This window comes from Hyperolius riggenbachi, chromosome 5 (genome assembly GCF_040937935.1).
Source record: "Hyperolius riggenbachi isolate aHypRig1 chromosome 5, aHypRig1.pri, whole genome shotgun sequence".
In the NCBI taxonomy this organism is placed as follows: Eukaryota; Metazoa; Chordata; class Amphibia; order Anura; family Hyperoliidae; genus Hyperolius; species Hyperolius riggenbachi.
Genome location: NC_090650.1, coordinates 343,148,186 through 343,173,656, shown reverse-complemented (window position 1 = coordinate 343,173,656; position 25,471 = coordinate 343,148,186). Strand labels below are relative to the sequence as shown.

Sequence of the window (25,471 nt, the reverse complement as noted above, 5' to 3'; positions counted from 1 at the left end):
GTGAGTCTTGTCCCATACGTAGGTTAATACTGATTTAAACTGAGCTCATAATTTTCCCACCCTGCTCTGCACCACCCCTCCCAGATATTCAGGTCACTATCAACAGCACTACCATCCGCCCTACCTCCCAGGCCTGTTGCCTGGGCCTCACTCTAGACTCTGCCCTCTTCTTCAGCCCACACATCCAAAATGTTACCAGAACCTGCAAATTCCACCTTCGCAACATCTCCAATCTGCCCCATTCTGATCCCAGTCAGACACTACCAAGCTTCTCATCCATGCCCTCATCATCTCCTGCCTTGACTACTGCAATGCCCTACTATTTAGCCTCCCCTTAAAACGCATTGCACCCCTTCAATCAGTCATGAATGCAGCAGCTAGACCAGGCATGGGCAAACTCGTCCCTCCAGCTGTTACGGAACTACAAGTCCCACAATGCATTTGCCTTTGAGTCATGACTGTGGCTGTCAGGCTCCTGCAATGCATTGTGGGACTCGTAGTTCCTTAACAGCAGGAGAGCCAAGTTTGCCCATGCCTGAGCTAGACTCATCCATCTTTCCCACCACTCTGCTTCCACTTCTCCCCTCTGCGAAGCCCTACACTGGCTCCCAATTTGCTTCAGGATAAGTTTTAAGGTTCTGTGCCTTACCTACAAATCTGTGCACAAAACCTGCCCAAACTACATTTCTGAGCTCGTCAACAGATATATACCTGCCCGACCCCTCCGGTCCTCCAATGATCTCCGCCTGACCTCCCCACGCATTTCTCATTCCCATGCACGCTTACAAGACTTCTAAAGAGCTGCCACCACCCTATGGAACTGCCTTCTACTCCCTCTCAGACTCGCTCCTTCCTTCAACACCTTCAAGCAAATGCACAAAACACATTTCTTTAAAATGGCCTACCCCACATCTACCACACTCTAACTCTCTCAGTCAACCACCTTTTCCACAGTCCTACCTTATGTGTCCCTCCCCTACCCTTTAGATTGTAGGCCTTTAGCAGGGCCTCCCCCCTCCCTTAGTGTGCCCTTCTTAATTTTGCTACCCCAGCAATGACACCCTTCTCATGGATTAACTCGGACTTGTTTTGCCGGGTCTCTGTAAAACGCATTTTATACCCTGATTGCATGTATAACCTTGTGCATAACCTGTTTGGTACCTCTCTGTCTGTCACCCCTTGTAGGGATGGTCGGAATGCCAATTTCGGATTCCGCGGCAAATCCACATTTCGTCATGTACCAATTACCGATTCCGCTTACCGCTACCAATTTCCACATTCCAATGCGGAATTTCTGCCGGAAATCGCGGAAATTCCGTCCGAATTTAACATTGATTTTCTCAAAAACTTTAAGGTTTTTTTGAAAACTTTTTTTTTGCATCTTGTTCAGTAGATTCGGTTTAATAAACCCTGAAAATTTGGTGTTTCTAGAACTTATGGGGGCTTTGCTATTAACCGCTAAAGTTGGTGGATTTTTACTGTAATGTAAATGCAGAAAATAGGCAGATGCAGATTTTCTGCATTTTACATTACAGTAAAAATCCGCCTACTTTAGCGGTTAATAGCAAAGCCCCCTTAAGTCCTAGAAACACCAAATTTTCAGGGTTTATTAAACTGAATCTTGTGAACAAGATGCAAAAAAAGGTTTTCAAAAAGACTTTATAGTTTTTGAGAAAATCAATGTTAAAGTCGGGTGGAATTTCCGCGATTTCCAGCGGAAATTTCTGCGATTTCCGGCGGAAATCCGCCTACAGCACTTGCATTACTGATTTCCGCAAATGCAATTCCCGATCGGAATTTCGAAAAATGCATTTCTGCGGAATCCGAATGAGCATCCCTAACCCCTTGTTATAATGTATGTATCCATATTTATTGTCCAGTGCTGCGTAATAGGTTGGTGCTTTATTGTCCAGTGCTGCGTAATATGTTGGTGCTTTATACGGTGGGTTGCAAAAGTATTCGCCCCCCTTGAAGTTTTCCACATTTTGTCATATTACTGCCCCAAACATGAATCAATTTTATTGGAATTCCACATGAAAGACCAACACAATGTGGTGTACACATGAGAAGTGGAATGGAAATCATACATGATTCCAAACATTTTTTACAAATAAATAACTGCAAAGTGGTGTGTGCATAATTATTCGGCCCCCTTTGATCTGAGTGCAGTCAGTTGCCTATAGATATTGCCTGATAAGTGCTAATGACTAAATAGAGTGCACCTGTGTGTAATCTAATGTCAGTACAAATACAGCTGCTCTGTGAGGGCCTCAGAGGTTGTCTAAGAGAATATTGGAAGCAACAACACCGTGAAGTCCAAAGAACACACAAGACAGGTCCAAGACAGGTCAGGGCTCAAGTTATTGAGAAATTTAAAGCAGGCTTAGGCTACAAAAAGATTTCCAAAGCCTTAAACATCCCAAGGAGCACTGTTCAAGCAATCATTGAGAAATGGAAGGAGTATGGCACAACTGTAAACCAAGACAAGACAAAACTCACAGGCCGAACAAGGAGAGCGCTGATCAGAAATGCAGTCAAGAGGCCCATGGTGACTCTGGACGAGCTGCAGAGATCTACAGCTCAGGTTGGAGACTCTGTCCATAGGACAACTATTAGTCATGCACTGTACAAAGTTGGCCTTTATGGAAGAGTGGCAAGAAGAAAGGCATTGTTAACAGAAAAAAACAAGGAACACCAAGAGCCCCAATAGTGTAATGTGTACTGGTAAATGGTTACTAGATAGAGTAAATATTAATACTCACAAACCAGGGTTACCATTAGGCAACCACTGTAAAGGCAGGTGGGGAGATTTTCCTGACCCCACTCAGGAATAAGAAGTCGCTCTCTGTAGTTGAGAAAAAGGGGTTCAACCCTCCACCCAGGGTGGACTCAATATTATGCAGGAGAACAGAGGCGCCAAAAGGATAAAAGGAAGCTAAATGAGCTTAAAAAACAAATTCTTGGTAAATAGAGGAGGTAGTGGTGGACTTACCTCCTCCAAGTAGACACACAACGACTGTAGTAAACACAGTCAATATATTTTATTTATGAACTCCCAGAGGTGCCTGGCTCTTCTACTGACCACATATGCTATTGCTCCGTTGTTATTGCCTGATGAAGCGGGATCAAACCTGCGAAACGCGTTGCAAATTTGGAGTTCATAAATAAAATATATTGACTGTGTTTACTACAGTCGTTGTGTGTATACTTGGAGGAGGTAAGTCCACCATTGTTAACAGAAAGCATAAGAAGTCCTGTTTGCAGTTTGCCACAAGCCATGTGGGGGACATAGCAACCATGTGGAAGAAGGTGCTCTGGTCAGTTGAGACCAAAATGGAACTTTTTGGCCAAAATGCAAAACGCTATGTGTGGCAGAAAACCAACATTGCACATCACTCTGAACACACCATCCCCACTGTCAAATATGGTGGAGGCAGCATCATGCTCTGGGGGTGCTTCTCTTCAGCAGGCACAGGGAAGCTGGTCAGAGTTGATGGGAAGATGGATGGAGCCAAATACAGGGCAAACTTGGAAGAAAACCTCTTGGAGACTGCAAAAGACTTGAGACTGGGGCGGAGGTTCACCTTCCAGCAGGACAATGACCCTAAACATAAAGCCAGGGCAACAATGGTATGGTTTAAAACAAAACATATCTATGCGTTAGAATGGCCCAGTCAAAGTCCAGATCTAAATCCAATCGAGAATGTGTGGCAAGATCTGAAAACTGCTGTTCACAAACGCTGTCCATCTAATCTGACTGAGCTGGAGCTGTTTTGCAAAGAAGAATGGGCAAGGATTTCAGTCTCTAGATGTGCAAAGCTGGTAGAGACATACCCTAAAAGACTGGCAGCTGTAATTGCGGCAAACGGTGGTTCTACAAAGTATTGACTCAGGGGGCCGAATAATTACGCACACCCCACTTTGCAGTTATTTATTTGTAAAAAACGTTTGGAATGATGTATGATTTTTGATCCATTTCTAACATGTACACCACTTTGTATTGGTCTTTCACGTGGAATTCCAATAAAATTGATGCATGTTTGTGGCAGTAATGTGACAAAATGTGGAAAAACTTCAAGGGGGCCGAATACTTTTGCAACCCACTGTAAATACAATTAATAATAATAATCATAATAATTTATTATTTAACATACCTGTTGCACGGAAATAATACTTGCTGATCGGTGCTATCCTCTGCATATTGTACTATGACTTTATCTAAGAACCAGCCTTTGCCTGTTTGAAAAAAAAATGTTAAAGTGGGATTGTCAGCCATAAAATAAATTCCTATTACCCACTGTTTTGTGTTTATTATGCAGTTTACATTCTGACACTGCATTGCAAGCATTCCAATATAATCATAAATGTGTCTGCTGTAATGAATCTTCACTCAGTCAGTCTGGCTCTTTTTTTGTACAATGACAGGGAGAGGGGAAGCTGAAAAAATACCTTGTGCAGTGTGACAAGAGGCTCAGAAAGGAAATAGAAGATAAGTCACCTCACCCCTCTGCAGAAGTTGCTGAAACCCGATCTATGTTCTGCTCACATGTGTTTACAAAGCAAACTTGATATGACTGTGCAGTTCTGCATACACCATTTCAGACAGATGAGTAAGGGAGTAAATTACATCAGGATTGGCTTCATTCAGAGGCAGTAAAGATGGAAAATGACTGGAAAAGTTTTCTCTTTATTTACTATATAAAATTCACGGAAATCAAAATGTGGACTTTACAATACATGTTATGTAAGTTAAGTATTTATCTATTTATATATGTTTGTTTCCTAGGATAGTATAGCTGATCTTCATTCTTCTAAGAGGTGTGTTCACAATGTAAACTAACCACAAGGCATTGCAGATTTCATTAGTTAGATAGATAGATACTGTAGATAGATAGATAGATAGATACTGTAGATAGATAGATAGATACTGTAGATAGATAGATATTGTAGATAGATAGATAGATAGATAGATAGATAGATAGATAGATAGATAGATAGATAGATAGATCGGCCATCAGAGCAGATATATAAATAGTTCTTGTTGCCTGACTATTTAATGCATGTAATAGAATTTTTACAGTTTATGCAATACCATCTTTAATGCCGTCTTGGCTAATCTGGATTTTCTGAAGCTCTCCCAGTGAAACTGCTTGGATGCAAAATACATCAGTCTGCAATGGAATAAGCATACAAGATTAATACAATTCAGCAATTGAATAAGATAAATAAATAAACAAACAGTAAGCATTGACTGCAAAAATATAAGTCTTCTTCAATCTTAAATAATGTTAGTTGTAAAAAAGTTAATTTTCACAGGCCAAGCACACGTGTCTTCAGATCATTCATCTTAAAGCACACAACAACAGCTACAACAACAAAACATTTGTAAAGCGCTTTTCTCCCATAGGGCCCGAAGTGCAAAGTACACCTGTCACTAGACCCAGTAATTTCAGCTGAGTAATCTCTTTGATAGTGAATAGTTTATGCACACCAGAAAACAAATCCTAAAATTGAAAGAACTATTTGTTTACAAGACAAAGTTCTGCCCATGTCTATAAATACTGTCCTTCTGTGTGAAAAAAAAGCTGTTGGGGACTTCTGAGCCAAACTGCTTGATTAATTATGCTAATAACACTTATGGCTTAAATTACAAAGCTAAAGCTACCAAGAGGAAAACATGAAAAAGTTGAGACTTGCCAAAGCAACATAAGTCCGGATTCAACAAAACTTTTCTCCTCCCCCAGCCCCCAGCAAAAAAAAAAAAAAAAATACTCAAAATAAGGTGCTCTAAATGTATTGGTTTTATATTACTCTTGTTCACCTTGCGTTGGGCTCACGCTCTCCCCCGCGCAGAGCGATTTTTTTTTTTCAAATCGCTCTGCTCTGCATGTTCTATGCGCTTTTCTAAGCACTTTAGTACATCAATTGTTTAAATGTGATTACTTTGTCCCCGAAATGAATAAATACAATGTATTTATTCATTAAAGCGCTGGGGAAATGGCTGTACAAAGATTTGCGATTTCCCTATACCTTCCATTCAGAGCAAATCACCCTGAAAATGGTCCATGCAGCGCTTTGTCAGCGGCAAACAAACCACGCCCCAATGAGAACGATCTCATTGGAAAGCATAGTGTAATTGGGTGATTTGTACAAATCACCTGTGCTTAAAAAATCAAAAAAACGCCTCTAGTGTGAACGAGCCCTCACCACATCTTACTACTCATTCCCCTTGCTAGGTTCTTCCATGAGAAAACATCTGAGAGAAAGGTTTATGAACCAGAGCCTAGAGATTTCAAGTAAAATGAGGGAGCCATGTGCATGTAATCTTCTGTTTCATGAGAATGTGAAACAATAAGTCAGCATGGGGGACATGTCAGAGTCTGACCTCACATTTACTTTTCACTGTTTAATAAGCTGAGCTCTGAGCAAATGTATGTCTTAGATCAAAAGAGGTCAGGTGCAGTGGCAGGTAAGGGCCTTAGAAGTTCTTTTTTTTTTAAACCTGCCATCATAATAACAGCGAAGTTGAAAAAGTAATTCCTTTATCTAGGATACCTGTACTAACGTCTTCCGCTATGAAGAACCTCCCTCTAGCTGTCATCACAGACTGTTATAAATATTTGTATAAGTGACTCACAATGCACTTGATTCACAAAACGGTGCTAACTGCTAGCACGCTGTGAAAAGTGCTTAGAGCAAAATTTCACGCGTTAGCGGTCGTGTGCGTGTGATAAATTTGCATTACCGCGCGCAAAATTCACATTAACATGCAAATGCGAATTTTTGCACGCGATAACCAATCTTTTGAGCGAAAACGCAATAAAACACGTGAAAAGCCGTGCTAACAGTTAGCACCATTTTGTGAGTCAAGCTCAATCTGTTTACTTACAACTGCATGTGGTTAAAGTGTACTCGAGCCAAAGCCATACCTATAAAAGACATACTTACCTAAGAAGAGGGAGCTTCTGGAGCCTATTGAGGTTTTCTGCTCCACCCTCTGGTCCCTGTTGTGGATCGTTGACCCCCCCCCAAAAGATTTCTTACAAGGGTTTGTCGGTAGGAACATCGGGGGACATGCTCCTCTTTAGGTATGAGTGTGGCTTTACTGCTCCTGCACTAGTAAGACTGCACCTACGCAGCAAGCCATTCACACGCAAGAGGCCACACTCATGCCATAAGAGGAGCATGGCCCCAATGTTCCGAAGGGTCCTGGCAAGTAGCGATAAGGAGGAAACAGGAAACCTCTATAGGATCCAGAGGCTTCCATCTTCTTAGATAAGTATGTCCTTTTATACCCGAGTTATGCCTTGGGTTCCCTTTAACTTTCTAAATTGAATTCAATTCCATACAGTATATGTACTTGTATGCAGTTACTTGTATGTAATCCACATTGCAAGGAAAAAAAAAACTAAATTCACAGTGGCTGAATCCATTTGTTGCATTCATTCTTTTTATTGTCCAGGCACACGCTGAGAGCTCCATTCTATATTTAGCTTTCTGCTTTAAAATTAGAGTTTTGAGTTTTGTTATTACAGGAGTGAAAGCCGATTTTTGAGGTTTGATCACTTGGTAATTGCAGCTCATTAAATGTAATCAGTGATGTCACAACTATTTGACACTGCCCCACAGAAATGTAATATTGCCTTCCTGCAATAGATCTTTAAAGAGAAAATCCTAACTCGGTTGTATTTTTTTCATGAATACTTTTCCAATACACATTTAACTTTACTATGATTTTATTGATTTCTGTTTTCATTTGTTTAAGGTAAACCTTTTTTAAAAGTTGCCTATTGAGTTGAATGCAATAGGTGCATGTTGTGGCCAGTCAAACCCCTTCACTCGGCAGAGAAGCACCGGAAACAGTATAAGATTTACCTGCACCAATTGCATTAGGTCTTCTCTTCCTCCTGGTTTGTTCTGTTCTGCACACCCAGCTGCAGATGCATGTCATGTGATCGGGGCCAGAGGAGGGCAGCATAGAGCATGTGTGCTATGGGGGAGAGGAGACCCAACAGATACTGTAAATACAACACTGCTCCCTGTGCTACTCTGCAAGTTGGGTGGGAGGAGGCATGAGCCTCCATAGCGTTTGGGTCTGCCGCAATCATGGGGATCTTAAGCCCAATCTACACGTTACGATTCTTTTTACAATTCGATTACGATTCTATTTACGATCCGATGAAATCTAACATGTCCGATTGGGATTCGATTCGATTCAATTCGATTTGCCCTTGCAAAACAATTCCATCTGCAACTCTCCCTTCTGCAGAGTAGCGCAGTGGAGCAGTATAATATTTATATGCTCCCGTACTGCTTTTGGATCTCCTCTGATCTTCTTAACAGTCACATACTCTATGCTGTATACCTCTACCTACTGAGGCATGTAACATGATCAGGAGAAGGATCTATGGAAGCACAGAGCATGCAACTGCCAGGAAGAACAGAATAGATAACGTATCACTGGAGCAGGCAAGCATTACATTGCTCCGCTGCACTTCTCTGCTACATAGAGATATGTTGTCAAGGTGGGATGGTGTGTAGATGTGTGTATTTGATTTCACAGTTACCAGGGTTTGGGGGGGGGGGGGGGGGGCTTGGATCCAAGTAGTGATGCTAATTTTGCTGGGAAGGGCCTGTGGATTATTGCTGCACCCTGTATAAAAATGTCAATGTTTCAGTCAGAAACGCTGTCACCAGTTTGCTCCTTTGGACTAGAAGGCAGAGTGCCGTCTTTCTTTTGCTGCTTTCAATGATGGACATTAGAAGCTCTCAATGGCCAAATAAAATGGCAAGGGGGGCCGCATTCAACTTGTGTTTGACACCTGTGCTATAAAGGATTGAGGCTCGAGCCTCTGGATGCAATTTAGAAAGAGATGCAAGGAGGGGGCTCAACCTCATGTGTGTCCCAAGTCCCAACCATCCTCAACTGCAACCCCTTGCTCTCTACTTTCTGCTTCTACTGCACGCTCTTTACACACCACATGGCGAGCAGTAAAAGCAGAAGGTAACAAGAGACTGAGGTGAAGAACAGTTTGGATTCAGGAGACATGGCATTGAAGATGACGAAATCTAACATGTCTGCTGTACTAGTGTCTGCCCATTGTTAGGGGAGCAAGAATGGGGGACCCTAGGAGAGGGAGGAAAGACATCAGTTCCCCTCCCAAGAGAGATAAGGCTTAAGGGCGTGAGGAGGAGCTAGATAATATTTTTTTTTGGGGGGGGGGGGGCTGTGTGCACACAGATCTTAAGTTAAGAGAGGAAATACAAGCTAGGTTAATCTTTCATACAGGGTGGCACAGATCACAAATTATCTTTTACTGCTTGGGGGGGGGGGGTTGATGGTGGAGGGAGCTACAAAGCCTAGTAGTGATGCCTCTGGGATTATTGCTACACCAGTGTTTGCTTGGTGTGTATCTCTGTTATTTGTCTGGAGATTTTCTCATTCATGTTATCAGTCTTTCATGAGGAAAAAGAATTTATGTTGCTCTATGCCCTGCATTTGTCACCTTCTAAGACTGCTGCTACTCCTATATTTGTCCAGCTTCTAACTTTTCTTTTGCCATTTTTCTCTCACATTAAAAAATAATCATGGCTGGTTGCTCTAGGCAACAAAAACAAATGCTTCACATACATGAGACCTGAGCAACATATTTCTCTCTGTCACAGGCTGGTGCTCACTAATCCTGTCATGTGACTACAGATGGTGATAGTGGACCAATGGGAGCAGTTTAGTGAAAGAGAAAGAAGCAGGAACAATGTATATTGCAGGTTTGAGTCTTATTCCACACACATAAGAAAAATACTGCTTCAGAAGAAAGCAAAATTTCACAATGGTTTCATAGGTTTACTTTACTTTACAGGATTTGGATATTAATCAACATTCAGTGATTCTATATTTGTTCCCAAAAAATGTACAATAAGCTTGGTGGAGTAAAAATAAAGCATCTTACATTTCCTCTCTGGAATTTGGCATTTCCCATTTTGTTGTTATGCAGTTTCCGCTTGCCAGAATCTCCTCTGGTTCCAAAGATGTTTATGTATACAGCAGTCTCTATATAGGCCTCAGATATCGCTCCCGTATAAATGTGAATCTTGTAATCCAAACCTGGAAAACACATGGGTTAGTGCTTCAGTTGCAGTATAACTAATAAGCACAAACAATAGTGTTTCTTTATATGCAAGAGTTTTTATCAATGGCCTAATTTACTAATACATCTCTACAGTGCCAGCCTTACGTACACACGCCTGACTGCAGGCAACGACGGGTCCGTCGTCACCTCCCGCTGGGCGGGCATTCCAGCGACAGTCCGGCGTGTGTACAGTCTGTCTGCAGACTGGCGGATCGCTCAGAACACGCCCGTTTCTAGGGCCGTGCAGCCCGTGCCGCCGACCCGGGGCGCTGTTGGGAACTGTTGGGAGGTGGGCGCTGAAATGGAGGGGGGAGCCGGAGCCACGGGGAGGGCAGCCCGACCTCTCCTGGGCCGCCCTCCGTGCTCCCCCCTTAGATGCAGAGCGCAGCAGCAGCCAGGGAGGGAGCGCTGTATACAACATACCTCCCTGCGTTCCAAGCGCTACTCTCTCCCTCTCTGCCTATACGATGATACACATGCTGGTTCCTGTTTAGCCGGAACCAGCGTGTGTACCATCGTATAGGCAGAGAGGAAGAGACCGGCGGCGAGAGAGCAGCGCTTGGAACGCAGGGAGGTATGTTGTATACAGCGCTCCCTCCCTGGCTGCTGCTGCGCTCTGCATCTGAGGTGGGAGCACGGAGGGCGGCCCAGGAGAGGGAGGGAGAGGTCGGGTTGCCCTCCCCGTGGCTCCGGCTCCCCCCTCCATTATGGGGGACAGCTACCTATCTAACCTACCCTGGGGGGCACCTACCTAATCTAACCTACACTGGGGGGCAGCTACCTAATCTAACCTACGCTGGGGGGCAGCTACCTATCTAACCTATACTGAGGGGCACCTACCTAATCTAACCTACACTGGGGGGCACCTACCTAATCTAACCTACACTGGGGGGCACCTACCTAATCTAACCTACCCTGGGGGGCACCTACCTAATCTAACCTATACTGGGGGGCAGCTACCTAATTTAACCCACGCTGGGGGGCACCTACCTATCTAACCTACACTGGGAGGCACCTACCTAATCTAACCTACGCTGGGGGGCAGCTACCTAATCTAACCTACCCTGGGGGGCACCTACCTAATCTAACCTATGCTGGGGGGCACCTACCTAATCTAACCTACGCTGGGGGGTAGCTACCTATCTAACCTATACTGGGGGGAACCTACCTAATCTTACCTACACTGGGGGGCACCTACGTAATCTAACCTACCCTGGGGGGCACCTACCTAATCTAACCTATACTGGGGGGGCAGCTACCTAATCTAACCTACGCTGGGGGGGGGGAACTACCTATCTAACCTATACTGGTGGGGCAGCTATCTAATCTAACCTACGCTGGTGGGGAACTACCTATCTAACCTACACTGGCGGGCACCTACTTAATCTAACCTACGCTGGGGGGCAGCTACCTAATCTAACCTATACTGGGGGGCAGCTACCTAATCTAACCTATACTGAGGGGCACCTACCTAATCTAACCTATACTGGGGGGCAGCTACCCATCTAACCTATACTGGGGGGCACCTACCTATCTAACCTATGCTGGGGGTAACTATTCTGGCTACCTATATTAGAGGCACCCACCTAGCTAACCTGTACTGGGGCACCTACCTATCTAACTTATACCGGGGGCGCCTGCCTATCTAACTTATACTGGGGGCAACTATACTGGCTACCTATACTGGAGGCACCTACCTGGCTAACCTATAGCGGGGGCAACTATACTGGCTCACCTATGCCTGGCTACCTATACTGGGGTACCTATTCTTGGCTACCTATACTGGGGGGATCTATACTAAGTGCAACTAGACCTGGCTAACCTATACTGCGGGCACCTATACCTTGCTTGGGGGGGGGGGGGGCGCAATTTTTACACACTCTCCCTGGGTGCATTTTAGCCTAGAAACTGCACTGGCTCAGAAACAGCCTTATCAGTCCGCCGACAGACTGTACACACGCCGGACTGTCTGCTGAAAACCAGCCCGGCGGGAGGTGACGACGGAAGCGTCATTGCCTGCAGTCAGTCGTGTGTACGGGCCTTTAGGTCACATGTTGCCCTATGCAAAATTTGGTTCACGGTGCTCCCTCTATATTAGTCCCCTCTAAAGAACTATTTGTTCCACAGTATATAAACATTTCATATATAAACATATGTGTTTGAAGTATAAATACATGCAAGCTGAAGCAAAGTTGACAGGAAAGAAAACTGGTGGGTGGGAGAGCAGCAGTCAGCAGGGAGGTATTAGGAGAAAGCACACCATTTGGATGGTGGAACAGGGGTACAGGATGGAGTAGAGCTGGCAGTGATCATCAATACAATTTTGGTATGTACCCCTTTATAAAAGCCTGGGCCAAAAATAGGTGCCAAGTAAATTGCGGACGCCGGGGCCACCTGCTAAGCTATTTAGTGGGCGTCACCAATTCAATTATTATTTACCATTTTATAGTTAGAGGCCGGCACTGATTAAATAGTGATCTATCATCTTATTGTTATATAGCGGCAGGCTTCCGCTAAGTTGCTGTTCACTGTTTTTTACCAGTGGGGGTCTTAGGTTTAGGCACCAATGGGGGGGGGGGGGGGGGGGGGAGGGTGTTTTAAGATTAGGCCCCACCACTGTGTGAGAGTAGGGAAAGGTTACGTTATAGTGAAATATCGGCAAACATTGCTAATATTTCACAATATGGATCAAGTTGTATAATATCGGTAAATCTACTACCGCAATGAAATGGCTATTTACCATTTGCGCCTCAGTTAGCGCACAAAGGTTTCAATGCATGCTGTCAAGTACCCCCCTAAGATAAGTAACATTTTCTTATGTACACCTTGTACCTCTTAACACAGGACAGAAGCTCACAGGCGGGTGCAGATATTAAACAGTTAAACGTAGACTCCAAGGCAGTTGGGGGGAAGGGGATTATCTTACCTGATAACTACTTACTACTAGTATTAAAGTTAAATGGTAATTGCTTATTCAGTTTAGGGCTAGCAATTACTACTAGGGAGGGAGAAATATCAGGTTATATGGGTTAAGAATTGTGGAAAGGGCTAGGCTTAGGATTATTCTTAGGTAAAAGGTAGGGTTAGTTTGAGGTATAGGTGCCATTCTGGCACTTTTGCCACTCAGTATCCATCTGCAGCAAACCCCCAGAGATCTTAACTGCAGGACAGGCTGACTGCACCACTGAAGCCTACACTATACAGGTATGAGACCACAACTTATTATTAGCATTTTTGTTTAGTAAGCCCTGAAAAAGGTACTACGTTCTGTATTTTCTTGGGCTGAGCATCACTCAAAACAGGCAAGTCGAGGACTGCAAAGATTTGCTATGGGCCAGTTTACATTTATGCAATCCGATTTTTTTGGGGGGGGCCCATTTTGGAAATGTCGCAATACATGCCTTTTTCAGTTTTAGATTGAGTCACTTTTGATGAATGACATTCTTCAACTTTAGACTGCCAGTGGACGTTGCAATACAAGACATGTTACAATGCTATGCTTGACTCTTGTCTAGTGTGGACCATCAAAAAATGCAGATCTGACTTGGGCTTTTGCTGCTGGGAATTTTGTTGGTTGGGGGGTCTATTGTAAAAAATGTATTTCCTCTTGCACTGTACACAATCTCTTCCTGACGAAGCCTTTTGGTGTGAAACGTGTTGAAGTTTGTGTCACTGTAAATATTTGCACCCCCTTTGTATAGTCCCACAGTTAAAGCAAGCAGTTGACTTAGAGCAGGGCCAATCAGCATCCAATAGGGATAGATACTTATAACCCATTAGTCACACTTGCTAACCTGTCATTACTCAGTCCCACAGGTGTGTGAGATAGCTACACCCCTCCCTGTGAATGTACTTATAGGGAGGTGGGGGATCAGCAAGGACCTGAGTACAGCTGTGGGATATTATAGTCTCACACACAATGCCATGTGACCTCAGAGGTCTTTTTAATCTCAACTCAAAATTGTTGTGCATTTTACAACGATTAGATTTTATGTACAGGATAGGGCTGTCCTTTGGACTTAGTTTTGCTAGTGTGGACCAACCCATAGCCAAATAAGGTGAGAAAAACATGATAAATGAAGTAGCACATTTAGCGCACTCAGATATACAACTGGCATTTTACTTTACAGTCTTCCTTTTCACTTTACATCTACTACTGTTTATTTGGATCATTAAAAATACCACAGAAAATTACCTTTAAAGCTGTGAAGAAAAACTAGGACCAGGTTAAAAAATAATATGGGTCCTCTTACTCAGCAATGTTGCTTGCAAATTTTTGCCAAAGTAATTTTCGCATTGAAAATGCTGTTTTGTATTTCGAGAAAATATTTGCAAAAATATGTTGTATTTTTGCAATATGGACAAAGGAAACTAATTTTTCTTTCCAATGCCAAAATTCTCGAAAAATGTAGTAATCGGGACTGTTAAGTAAAAAATTGGCCAAAATCGTGAAAATTGTATATTTTAGCACAGGAATTCGTAAAAAATGCTTTTGGATGGCATTTTTGCTTGAAAGTTGAATTTTACATTATTTTTACGAAAATGAATACAAAAATAATATTTTTGCTGATCACTGCTTTTCAGTAGTGTACTGACTATAAATGCATTGTGACCACCACAATCCCTGATTCGGGATCCCTGGGAAATTGGCTAAGCTGTCTCCACAGAAGAACTGGCCCGGATGAAGTTCCACAAAGAGCATTGTGGGAGAAATCTTATGTTTTACATAACCTCTTCACACTGACCCTATTTAACCTCTGAAAGGACCACTTACCCCACCAGAGGGTTGGAACTAAACCAGAGCAGGATCACCCTCTAGGCAGTTGCCTGGGCCCAGTAGGTGTCAGGGGGCCCAACTTCCACTTCCACTGAACCTGCTCTCATCTTATATCACCAAAAGGACCATAGGGAGGAGCCAAAGGTACTACCGGGCACCATTTCATCTTATTCCATCTCTGACCAAAACTGATGTTTGCCTTCTTAAAACAGAAAGTGTTTGCGATAATTCAGATTTTAGTGAGCTTATGCTGTCTCCCACAATGCATCACTGCTGAATATGTAAATCATCCTTTCTTGTCCCTGTGCGCTAACCACCCTCCCAGAACCGCTGGAATGCAATGATGTGTCAACCTGGTAATTGTACAGAGCCATAATAATCCAGTATACATACAGACTGTTTCGGATTGGTTGATCCTTATCAGTGCATGGCATGGATTAATGTGGCTCTATGGGGTAGGACTTGAGACACCCAGAGTTACACACTACCCAGCAAGCTCATGACCAAAACAAGTGCATTTTGCCCAAATCCTCAGTAGTAAAAGCATTGACTATCCAGCTGTCTGTCTATCTCTCCATTTATTTATTCAACATTATTTTCAGCCAGCCGAATTAAACGAGGGAGAGTGAAGACTAAAGTTGCGTATTTCCAGTAAAACATTCTAACAGCAAATGGACTGACAGTTTTCTGAGTAAAAGTCCTTCAAACGGCACTTAGAGAGCGACATGGTGTCAACATTAAAGCTGCAGCTAATATATGCCGAGAAGAACATGTGAAGGAACAGAATTACAAGGGATAAGGAATAAAATCTCTAATATACAGCAAACAGAGTAATTACTCTTCAAAATAAATTTTAGACATCAAACGGATCAGTTGAGATCTTAATAAGCAGCGGATATGACAGGAAGACTCGCACATAATTCTCAGTGTGGAAGGCTCGCTGCAGTCTGGCTTTATGAGAAGTGAAAGGCAATAAGACATTCACTCTCTCACTCGGCCGAGGATTAAGCTCTTACAATAACACAATGCCACAAGCGCCCAAGATACGGATGCAAAATGCTACATTTAGATTACATTCAGAAAACAGCACGTTGTGAAATCCAATCCTATATATCTGAAAACATGGGAGGTAACTTTTGGAATAAAGAATCTGGTTTATTAGAAAGTGAAAAAAAAATACAGTAACCATTACTGATTTTTAACATTGTAGACACTTCTTTCACCGTTCGCTGATCGGTAGACTTGCAAGAAGAAATTGTATGAAACTGTTCTTCACTTCTTGCTGTTTCCTCCGGGCTGATGAGGCCGACTGGACTGTGGATTGATATTGAGTTTAGAGGTCCATGGGAGTTACTGCAAGTCTGTAAGTGAGGATTAATGATAATATATCCAAGAAGAAGGTCACATGTCATTATTCAAATGCTCGGTGTTCAGATTCCACTTATTATATATGTTACGGCCAGAACCCGAAGTGTGGCCACTTCGCGTTCTGGCCAGCCACTTCAGGTTCTGGCCGGCCAATTTGCAAAGTGGCCGCAGCGCAGCGGCCAATGTTAGAAATGTAATGTTTACACTTATTTTACGGCCGTCTCGCTGCGGCCAAATGTATTAAAAGTTGCTTAATTTAATTAAATATAGCTGGCGGCAATGTGATAGATGAAGCCGCCGGCTTTCGCACTGCCTTCTCCTCCTCTCCCCCTCCCTACCTCCCCCCCCCCCACCTCCCCCCCCTCCGCCTCTCTTCTCTCCCTGCCTTTCATACAATACGGAGCTGCCGGGAGAGTTGTTCGTCGCGGCAGGAGAGCAGAGCGGGAAGGCTGCAGACATTGCTTCTGCCAGCACCCGCTCTGCAGGAACGGCAGGATTCCCCTGCCGCGACGAACGACTCTTGGGGACACGCGTGTCCCCGCCCGGCTGCTCCGTATGTCGTATAGGAGGCAGGGAGAGGAGAGAGGCGGGGGGGGGGGGGGAGGAGAGGAGGAGGAGGCAGTGCAAAAGCCGGCGGCTTCATCTATCACATTGCCGCCGGCTATACTTAATTAAATTAAGCAACTTTTAATACATTTGGCCGCAGCGAGACGGCCGTAAAATAAGTGTAAACATTACATTTCTAACATTGGCCGCTGCGCTGCGGCCACTTCACACATTGGCCGGCCAGAACCCGAAGTGGCTGGCCAGAACGCGAAGTGGCCACACTTCGGGTTCTGGCCGTAACATATACACCTGTTCTGATGATGGTATATGGTACCTTGTGCATTGCTTTTCAATCATTCAGATGTTTGTTGTATCCAACCCGAATGGATGGTAACAATATTCTGTATCAATACTCTATGGTTATTATGCAGATGTAAATCTTGGAACTTGAGATATGGTTCTATTTTGTAAGCACCATGTATGTTATATGTTGTGGTTTTAATTAAAGTTTGAATAAAAATTAAGGTTTTTAACTCTGAATAATGGTGCGACCTTCTTCTTGGATATATTATTACCATTAATCCCCACTAAACGCCCATGGACCTCTAAACTTGATGTTGATATATTCCTGGGTGAAGTTCCCATTACTAGTGCAATGCACCGTAAGGGTCTATCTCTTGGAAAGTCACATTGGACTGTGGATTGGAAAGAGTTAGGAGTTTACATAAGTTATCTGGTTTGCAGGGGTCCTCAGCAGATCGGACCAAATGATGAATGTCTTTCCTTTCAAAGCAGCGTGAAAAAGCCTTGAATTTCCTCATGCCAACTTTTTAATTCTTAAAGGGAACCTAAACTGAGAGGGATATGGATCTTTGCTTTTAAAAAATACCAGTTCCCTGCCAGTCTGGCTGATCTCTTTAGCTGCAGTAGAGGCTGAATCATAGACCTATAACAATCATGCAACTAATCCAGTCTGACTTCAGTCAGAGCACCTGATCTGCATGCTTGTTCGGGGGCTGTGGCTAAAAGTATTAGAGATACAGGATCAGCAGGAGAGTCGGGCAACTGGTATTATTTAAAATGGAAAAATCCATATCCTTCTCAGTTTAGGTTCCCTTTAAAGGGACTCCGAGCAGTGCATAAACTATGGAAAGATGCATATCATTTTAAAGCTCTCTTTTTCCTCTTTTCAATGATATATAAACCGCCGCCCTACGCCTTTTAGTTTTCGCTATTTTCGCGATTGAAATTGCCGCGGCCGCGATTTCAATCGCGAAAATAGAGAAAACTAAAAGGCGTAGGGCGACGATTTAGGTGTCGCCGGAAAGAGGAGAAAGAGAGCTTTAAAATGATATCCATCTTTCCATAGTTTATGCACTGCTCGGAGTCCCTTTAAAGCAGGGGTCTCAAACTCGCGGCCTGCGGGCCATTTGCAGCCCTCGATACAATATTTTGTGGCCCTCGCCAGCAAAAGCTTCCTTATAGCTTGCTTCAGTGCTCCCAAGTAATCCGCCGCTAAACGAGGGCTGCAGAGCCCCCAAATCGCCCCGGGGGGCAATCCGCCGGCATTTCCTGGAAGGGGCAGAGCTTTCAGCTTCAGCTCTGCCCCTCCTGACGTCAATCGCCGCCTCTCCCCACCCCTCTCTGTGAAGGAAGAGTGAGAGGGGCGGGCAGAGGTGGCGATGCACCGCGATTGTGAAATTCCTTATGCGGCCCAGCCTCATCCTGACTTTGCTTCCTGCGGCCCCCAGGTAAATTGAGTTTGAGACCCCTGCTTTAAAGGATACTTGAGGTGAAAATAAACTAATGAAATAAAGAATTGTATCTATCCTCCTTCTCCTAAAAATGACTTTGAAAGATATTACACAGTTTTATTTCATATTTAACTACTTCACAACTGAGGGGTTTTACCCCTTCAGCATCCGAGCAATTTTCTCCTTTCAGCGCTCCTTACATTCATTCACCTATAACTTTATCATTACTTATCACAATAAAATGAACTATATCTTGTTTTTTTCACCACCAATTAGGCTTTCTTTAGGTGGGACACTATGCCAAGAATTATTTTATTCTAAATGTGTTTTAATGGGAAAATAGGAAAACATTTGGAAAAAAAACATTCTTTTTCAGTTTTCCGGCATTATAGTTTTTAAATAATGCATGCTACTATAATTAAAATCCATGTAACTTATATGCCCATTTGTCCCAGTTATTACACCGTTTAAATTATGTCACAATGTTTGGCGCCAATATTTTATTTGCAAATAAAGGTGCATTTTTTTCAGTTTTGCCTCTATCCCTAATTACAAGTCCATAATTTATAAAGTAACAGTGTTATACCCTCTTGATATAAATATTTAAAGATTTCAGTCCCTAAGGTAACTATTTAAGTTGGTAACAATTGGGGAGTGTGGGAGTTAATGAGTTAAAATTAATAGTGAAAATAATGTATTTGTATGTGAAAAATGTTTTTGGGTGTAGTATTACTTTTTGGCCAAGTGATGGCCACATTTTTTTGCAGGTGTCCTACAAGCGTTGGAAGGACGCTTGCAGGAAGGGAGGCTGGGAAACTGAGTTTTTTCACAACGATCGCGCTGCTTCTCATAGAAGCATGCCGATCATTGCGGGGGCAGAGATCAACGAACGGGAATGGATTTTCCCGTTCATTGATCTCCGGGCGAGCGGGCGGCGGCGTACACGATCGCGGGAGTGCACGCATGTGCGAGCGGGAGCGCGGACAGTGGCGGCAGCGGCGGGGGGTGCGTATATCTACGCTCCGGGCGGGGAACTCAAGTCCAAAGGAGCGTAGATATACTGTACCCGGGTGGCAAAGTGGTTAAATCTACTTTTTAAGTTTTTACTGTTTTATTGTTTTTGCTCAATGGCACATTCATTGAAATATGCCAGAGCTAAAATCTATGAAATGTTGACCCTTTTTATCCCTTCCTACTCTCAGAAGCCATTTTCTGCTAGGAAAGTGTTTTATAGTTGTAATTTCTTATCAGTGAGGGTCACACTGTAGTCTGACCCAGTCCTGTCTCAGACAGGAACTGCCACTTACATGCCTGATGTTTAACTCTTTCAGGCAGAGAAAGAAAGAAAAGAACACAGCATAGTTATTTGTGTGCTAGGCGCTGTACATACACATGTCTATCTCATCATGTCACATGTCACCTCAGGTATCCTTTAAATCCTAACTATAGACAAAACTTTTATTTGCATTTTGGAAAGAGTAGAGAGGGGTTAGAACAGTCTTTATTATGAATTGCTGTGTCCACTTTGGAAATACATTTAATGGTAATTACTATTATTGCTCTATATCTATTTTTGAAATGTGAAGAACAAGAAAACTTTGTCAGGTTTTTATTGTTTTATTCTCTGTCTTTTAAATAGGCGCATATCAGAGTTACATTAGGGCCCATGGTGTCACCAAAACAGAAAGTGACAGGAAATCTTCTATATAGTAATAATATGGGACCGGCCCAGATTTAGCTTTAGGCAAACTAGGCACAAGCCTAGAGGCGCCAGTGTATTGAGAGGTGGCTGCCAGGGGTTTGTAAACCTGTTCTTAATATCCTGGAGCTGCACAGCTTTCAATGCCTCAGAAGCATAGAGAGCTAGATGAGTGAAGCTGGATGGGCAGTTCGATCTTGCCCACATACCCAGCTCTCTATGCTCCCTCAGTGGTGACCAGACCATCTTAATGCAAGTAGCATGGAGCGCTGGATGGGCAGGCTGGATGCCACGGATACCAGATTTTTCATGTCTACTGAAATCCCCTCAGATTGTTCATCTAGCTTGTGTACCCTCTCCTTGGCACAATGTGAAGCTAATTCATTCCTGCCCCCATTCTTCGTGTTTTGGCCCATTCATTAACATATCATCCAGAGTTGTGAAGCAGAGTGTATCATAACTGTCGTGGTACATCACAGTCACACTCATAGCATCAGAATGTTTGAAAAATGGTGGCACTTTTAACTCTTTCCAGGCTCGAGTCTTTGGGCTCGATTCACAAAGCGGTGCAAACTGTTAGCACGCTGGTGAAAATCCCCTTATCACGCATCACGCCTAAACTCAGTTTAGGCATGATAAGTTTAGGCATGATAAGTTTAGGCGTGATAACTATAGCACCAACTGGGTTAGCACCGCAGTGCACAGCTGATCAAACGTTTTGCGCTAGCAAAGTCTGGTGCGCGAAACGTCGCATTGAGTTTAATGGCGCTGCTTTGCGCGTGGGACTTTGCGATCTAAACTTATCTAAACTTATCACGCCTAAACTTATCATGCCTAAACTTATCATGCCTAAACTATTATCATGCCTAAACTGAGTTTAGGCATGATAAGGGGCTTTTCACCTTCGTGGTGCAATGGTTATCACGCCTAAAGTCTCTAACTGGGTTAGCACCGCTTTGGGAATCGAGCCCTTTGTGCTGTTATTCGCTTTCCAATCCCTATTACTGGGTTTTGCCTAGAGTTGAGCTGAAATTTTCGTAATTTCGCATTACTATAATTACGCATGCGAAATTTGCGATTACGATGCGAAATTAGCGTAGCGAAATTGCCATTAAAATCGTAATTGAAAATACCGTAAGCGTAATTTTCAACGCGAAATTTCGCGTTTCGTTCATGCCGTAATTTCGCATTAAACGCTACCGTAATTTCGCGTTAAACCGTAACGCGCTGTATAATATAAAAAAGCCGCCGACTTTAAGGGTTAATAGCAAAGCCCCCTTAAATGCTAAGAGCCTCAAATTTGGAGAATATATTAAGGAGATCAGGAGGAATAAGAAGAAAATTTTTTTTTTCAAAAAGACCTTATAGTTTTTGAGAAAATCGATGTTAAAGTTTCAAAGGAAAAATGTAAACATTTAAAAACCCGCCGACTTTAACGGTTAATAGCAAAGCCTGCTTAAAGTTTAGGAACACCAAATTCCCAGGGTATATTAAGGGGATCAGTGGGAATAAGAGGAAAAATTTTTTTTTCAAAAAGACCTTATAGTTTTTGAGAAAATCGATTTTTAAGTTTCAAGGGCGAAAATGTCTTTTAAATGCGGAAAATGTCAGTTTTTTTTGCACAGGTAACAATAGTGTATTATTTTCATAGATTCCCCCAAGTGGGAAGAGTTTTACTTACTTCGTTCTGAGTGTGGGAAATATAAAAAAAAACGACGTGGGCTCCCCCCTCCCAGACCTCTTTAACCCCTTGTCCCCCATGCAGGCTGGGATAGCCAGAATGCGGAGCACCGGCCGCGTGGGGCTCCGCACCCTGACTATACCAGCCCGCATGGTCCATGGATTGGGGGGTCTCGGAAGGGGAGGGGCAGCCAAGCTTTCCCCTCCCCCTCCGAGCCCTTGTCCAATCCAAGGACAAGGGGCTCTTCTCCACCTCCGATGGGCGGTGGAGGTGGAGGCCGCGATTTCCTGGGTGGGGGGTTCATGGTGGAATCTGGGAGTCCCCTTTAAAAAGGGGTCCCCCAGATGCCCACCCCCCTCCCAGGAGAAATGAGTATAGAGGTACTTGTAGTACCCCTTACCCATTTCCTTTAAGAGTTAAAAGTAAATAAACACACAAACACATAGAAAAAGTATTTTAATTGAACAAAAAACATAACCACGAAAAAAGTCCTTTAATATTCTTAATTAACCATTAATACTTACCTGTCCCTTTAAATAAATGATCCCACGCAATATCCTCGGAAATGTTCTATCAGTTACAATGTAACAAAGTTATTATGTAACAACTTTGTTACATTGTAACTACGCCGCACCCGACGCCACTCGCCACTCAGCCGCCGCATACGCGTCCGTGCAGGACGCTAAGTCCCCGCAGCTCCCGCTGTCCACCCCGCCCACATCTGTCACCCACATGTCACCCACATGTGGGTGACATGTGGGTGACATGTGGGAGAGGCGGGGAGGGCAGCGGAGCCGGCGGGGACTTAGCGTCCTGCACGGACCCGACAGAGCTCTGAGCTATATAGCTCAGAGCTCTGAGAAGCATCTTTGTATTTGGGCTCCAAGGAGCCCCATTGGTCCTTAGCAGACCAATGGGGTTCCTTCAAATCAGAAGGAACCCCATTGGTCTGCTAAGGACCAATGGGGCTCCTTGGAGCCCAAATACAAAGATGCTTTCGAGAGCTCTGAGCTATAGCTCAGAGCTCTGTCGGGTCCTGCAGCGCAGACGCGGCGGCGGCGGCGGCGGTGAGTGACGTCGGGTGCGGCGTAGTTACAATGTAACAAAGTTGTTATAGTGTAATAACTTTGTTACATTGTAACTGATAGAACATTTCCGAGGATATTGCGTGGGATCATTTATTTAAAGGGACAGGTAAGTATTAATGGTTAATTAAGAATATTAAAGGACTTTTTTCGTGGTTATGTTTTTTGTTCAATTAAAATACTTTTTCTATGTGTTTGTGTGTTTATTTACTTTTAACTCTTAAAGGAAATGGGTAAGGGGTACTACAAGTACCTCTATACTCATTTCTCCTGGGAGGGGGGTGGGCATCTGGGGGACCCCTTTTTAAAGGGGACTCCCAGATTCCACCATGAACCCCCCACCCAGGAAATCGCGGCCTCCACCTCCACCGCCCATCGGAGGTGGAGAAGAGCCCCTTGTCCTTGGATTGGACAAGGGCTCGGAGGGGGAGGGGAAAGCTTGGCTGCCCCTCCCCTTCCGAGACCCCCCAATCCATGGACCATGCGGGCTGGTATAGTCAGGGTGTGGAGCCCCACGCGGCCGGTGCTCCGCATTCTGGCTATCCCAGCCTGCATGGGGGACAAGGGGTTAAAGAGGTCTGGGAGGGGGGACCCCACGTCGTTTTTTTTTTATATTTCCCACACTCAGAACGAAGTAAGTAAAACTCTTCCCACTTGGGGGAATCTATGAAAATAATACACTATTGTTACCTGTGCAAAAAAAAATGACATTTTCCGCATTTAAAAGACATTTTCGCCCTTGAAACTTAAAAATCGATTTTCTCAAAAACTATAAGGTCTTTTTGAAAAAAAATTTTTTCCTCTTATTCCCACTGATCCCCTTAATATACCCTGGGAATTTGGTGTTCCTAAACTTTAAGCAGGCTTTGCTATTAACCGTTAAAGTCGGCGGGTTTTTAAATGTTTACATTTTTCCTTTGAAACTTTAACATCGATTTTCTCAAAAACTATAAGGTCTTTTTGAAAAAAAAAATTTTCCTCTTATTCCCACTGATCCCCTTAATATACCCTGGGAATTTGGTGTTCCTAAACTTTAAGCAGGCTTTGCTATTAACCGTTAAAGTCGGCGGGTTTTTAAATGTTTACATTTTTCCTTTGAAACTTTAACATCGATTTTCTCAAAAACTATAAGGTCTTTTTGAAAAAAAAATTTTTCCTCTTATTCCTCCTGATCTCCTTAATATATTCTCCAAATTTGAGGCTCTTAGCATTTAAGGGGGCTTTGCTATTAACCCTTAAAGTCGGCGGCTTTTTTATATTATACGGAGCATTACGGTTTAACGCGAAATTACGGTAGCGTTTAATGCAAAATTACGGCATGATACGACTGTAATGCGAAAATTACGTGAAAATTACGCTTCCGCGAAATTTCGCGAAATCCTTCTTCATTACGATTATGTACTTACGGCCATAATCGTAATTACACTAATTACGCGAAATTTCGCAAAATCGTAATTAGGTCATTACGCTCATCTCTAGTTTTGCCACAATTTACAATATGGGTGGTAAAATATGATTTACATACAATGATATCCATATATGCTTCAGCAGTTTTATTGCAGAGAATACATACATGGCAAAGGATTGTCTCCATCTTCTGCCAGGGCCAATTCCCTCCACGTGTCTCCATCATCTTGTTCCTCTCCAAGCCAGCGATTCACAGGCAGGTGTAGTTCCAGGTCTGATGAGAGGTTCTGCAGCCTTATCTCCTCCAGATACCACTCCGGACTGTCTCCTGAGTTATCATGCCCAATGCGTATTTTATAGGGTTTGTGCAAATCTTTCAAATTTACCTGAAGAGGTAAAAGAAAAACATTGTTCTTGAAAATAGAATAAATGCCATAATACAGCATCGATATTATAATTAAAAAGAAGGAAAAAAACAGCAAAAAAACTTTGGTCAGGTTGGTAACAGCCTAGCAGATTAATTGGTCCACTATGTGGTAAAGATGGCTCACCTCTAGTAATATGTAGACTATTGGAGCTCTAAAGCTGCCTGTAGACTATTCAATATATTTAATTGATTAATTTCCATTGAAAAAAAATGAATTAAAAAAATATACAGAAATCAAAGTTCTCAATCAATTTTTAAATAATATCTTCATTGAACACTAACTGGGAAAGGATGTTGTTATCATTACCAATCATAGCAGTATTGGTGGGAACTGTTTATGATCGATAACTGCATCATTTTGTACTGACATGAAAATAAACTTATGAGATTATGAATTACATGTGTAGTACAGCTAAGAAATAGAACATTAGAAGCAAAGCAAAGAGTGTCATATTGTTTTCCAGTACAGGAAGAGTTAAAAGGTTTCACTGCAGGAAAGTTCAAAGGGTCATTATTTCTGTTTTGTTTTATAGCTTAAAAGACAGGGTGTGGTTTCTAAACTGAAAACATGACAGAATAATGCAATGTTATAAAAAA

The 25,471-nt window shown here is 43.1% G+C and overlaps 1 protein-coding gene across 4 annotated transcripts in view; it reads right to left on the bottom strand.

Annotated features, from left to right (window-relative positions):
* Window positions 1-25,471, bottom strand: part of RP1 (RP1 axonemal microtubule associated) — a 542,476-nt gene that overhangs the window by 207,984 nt on the left and 309,021 nt on the right. For all 4 annotated transcript variants that reach the window (XM_068237387.1, XM_068237386.1, XM_068237388.1 and 1 more), the window contains 4 exons: window positions 24,614-24,833; window positions 9,951-10,105; window positions 5,093-5,171; window positions 4,155-4,236 (listed from right to left, as the gene is read on the bottom strand). In XM_068237387.1, coding sequence (XP_068093488.1) covers window positions 4,155-4,236; window positions 5,093-5,171; window positions 9,951-10,105; window positions 24,614-24,833 — 536 coding nt within the window. The remainder of the gene's footprint in view (window positions 1-4,154; window positions 4,237-5,092; window positions 5,172-9,950; window positions 10,106-24,613; window positions 24,834-25,471) is intronic.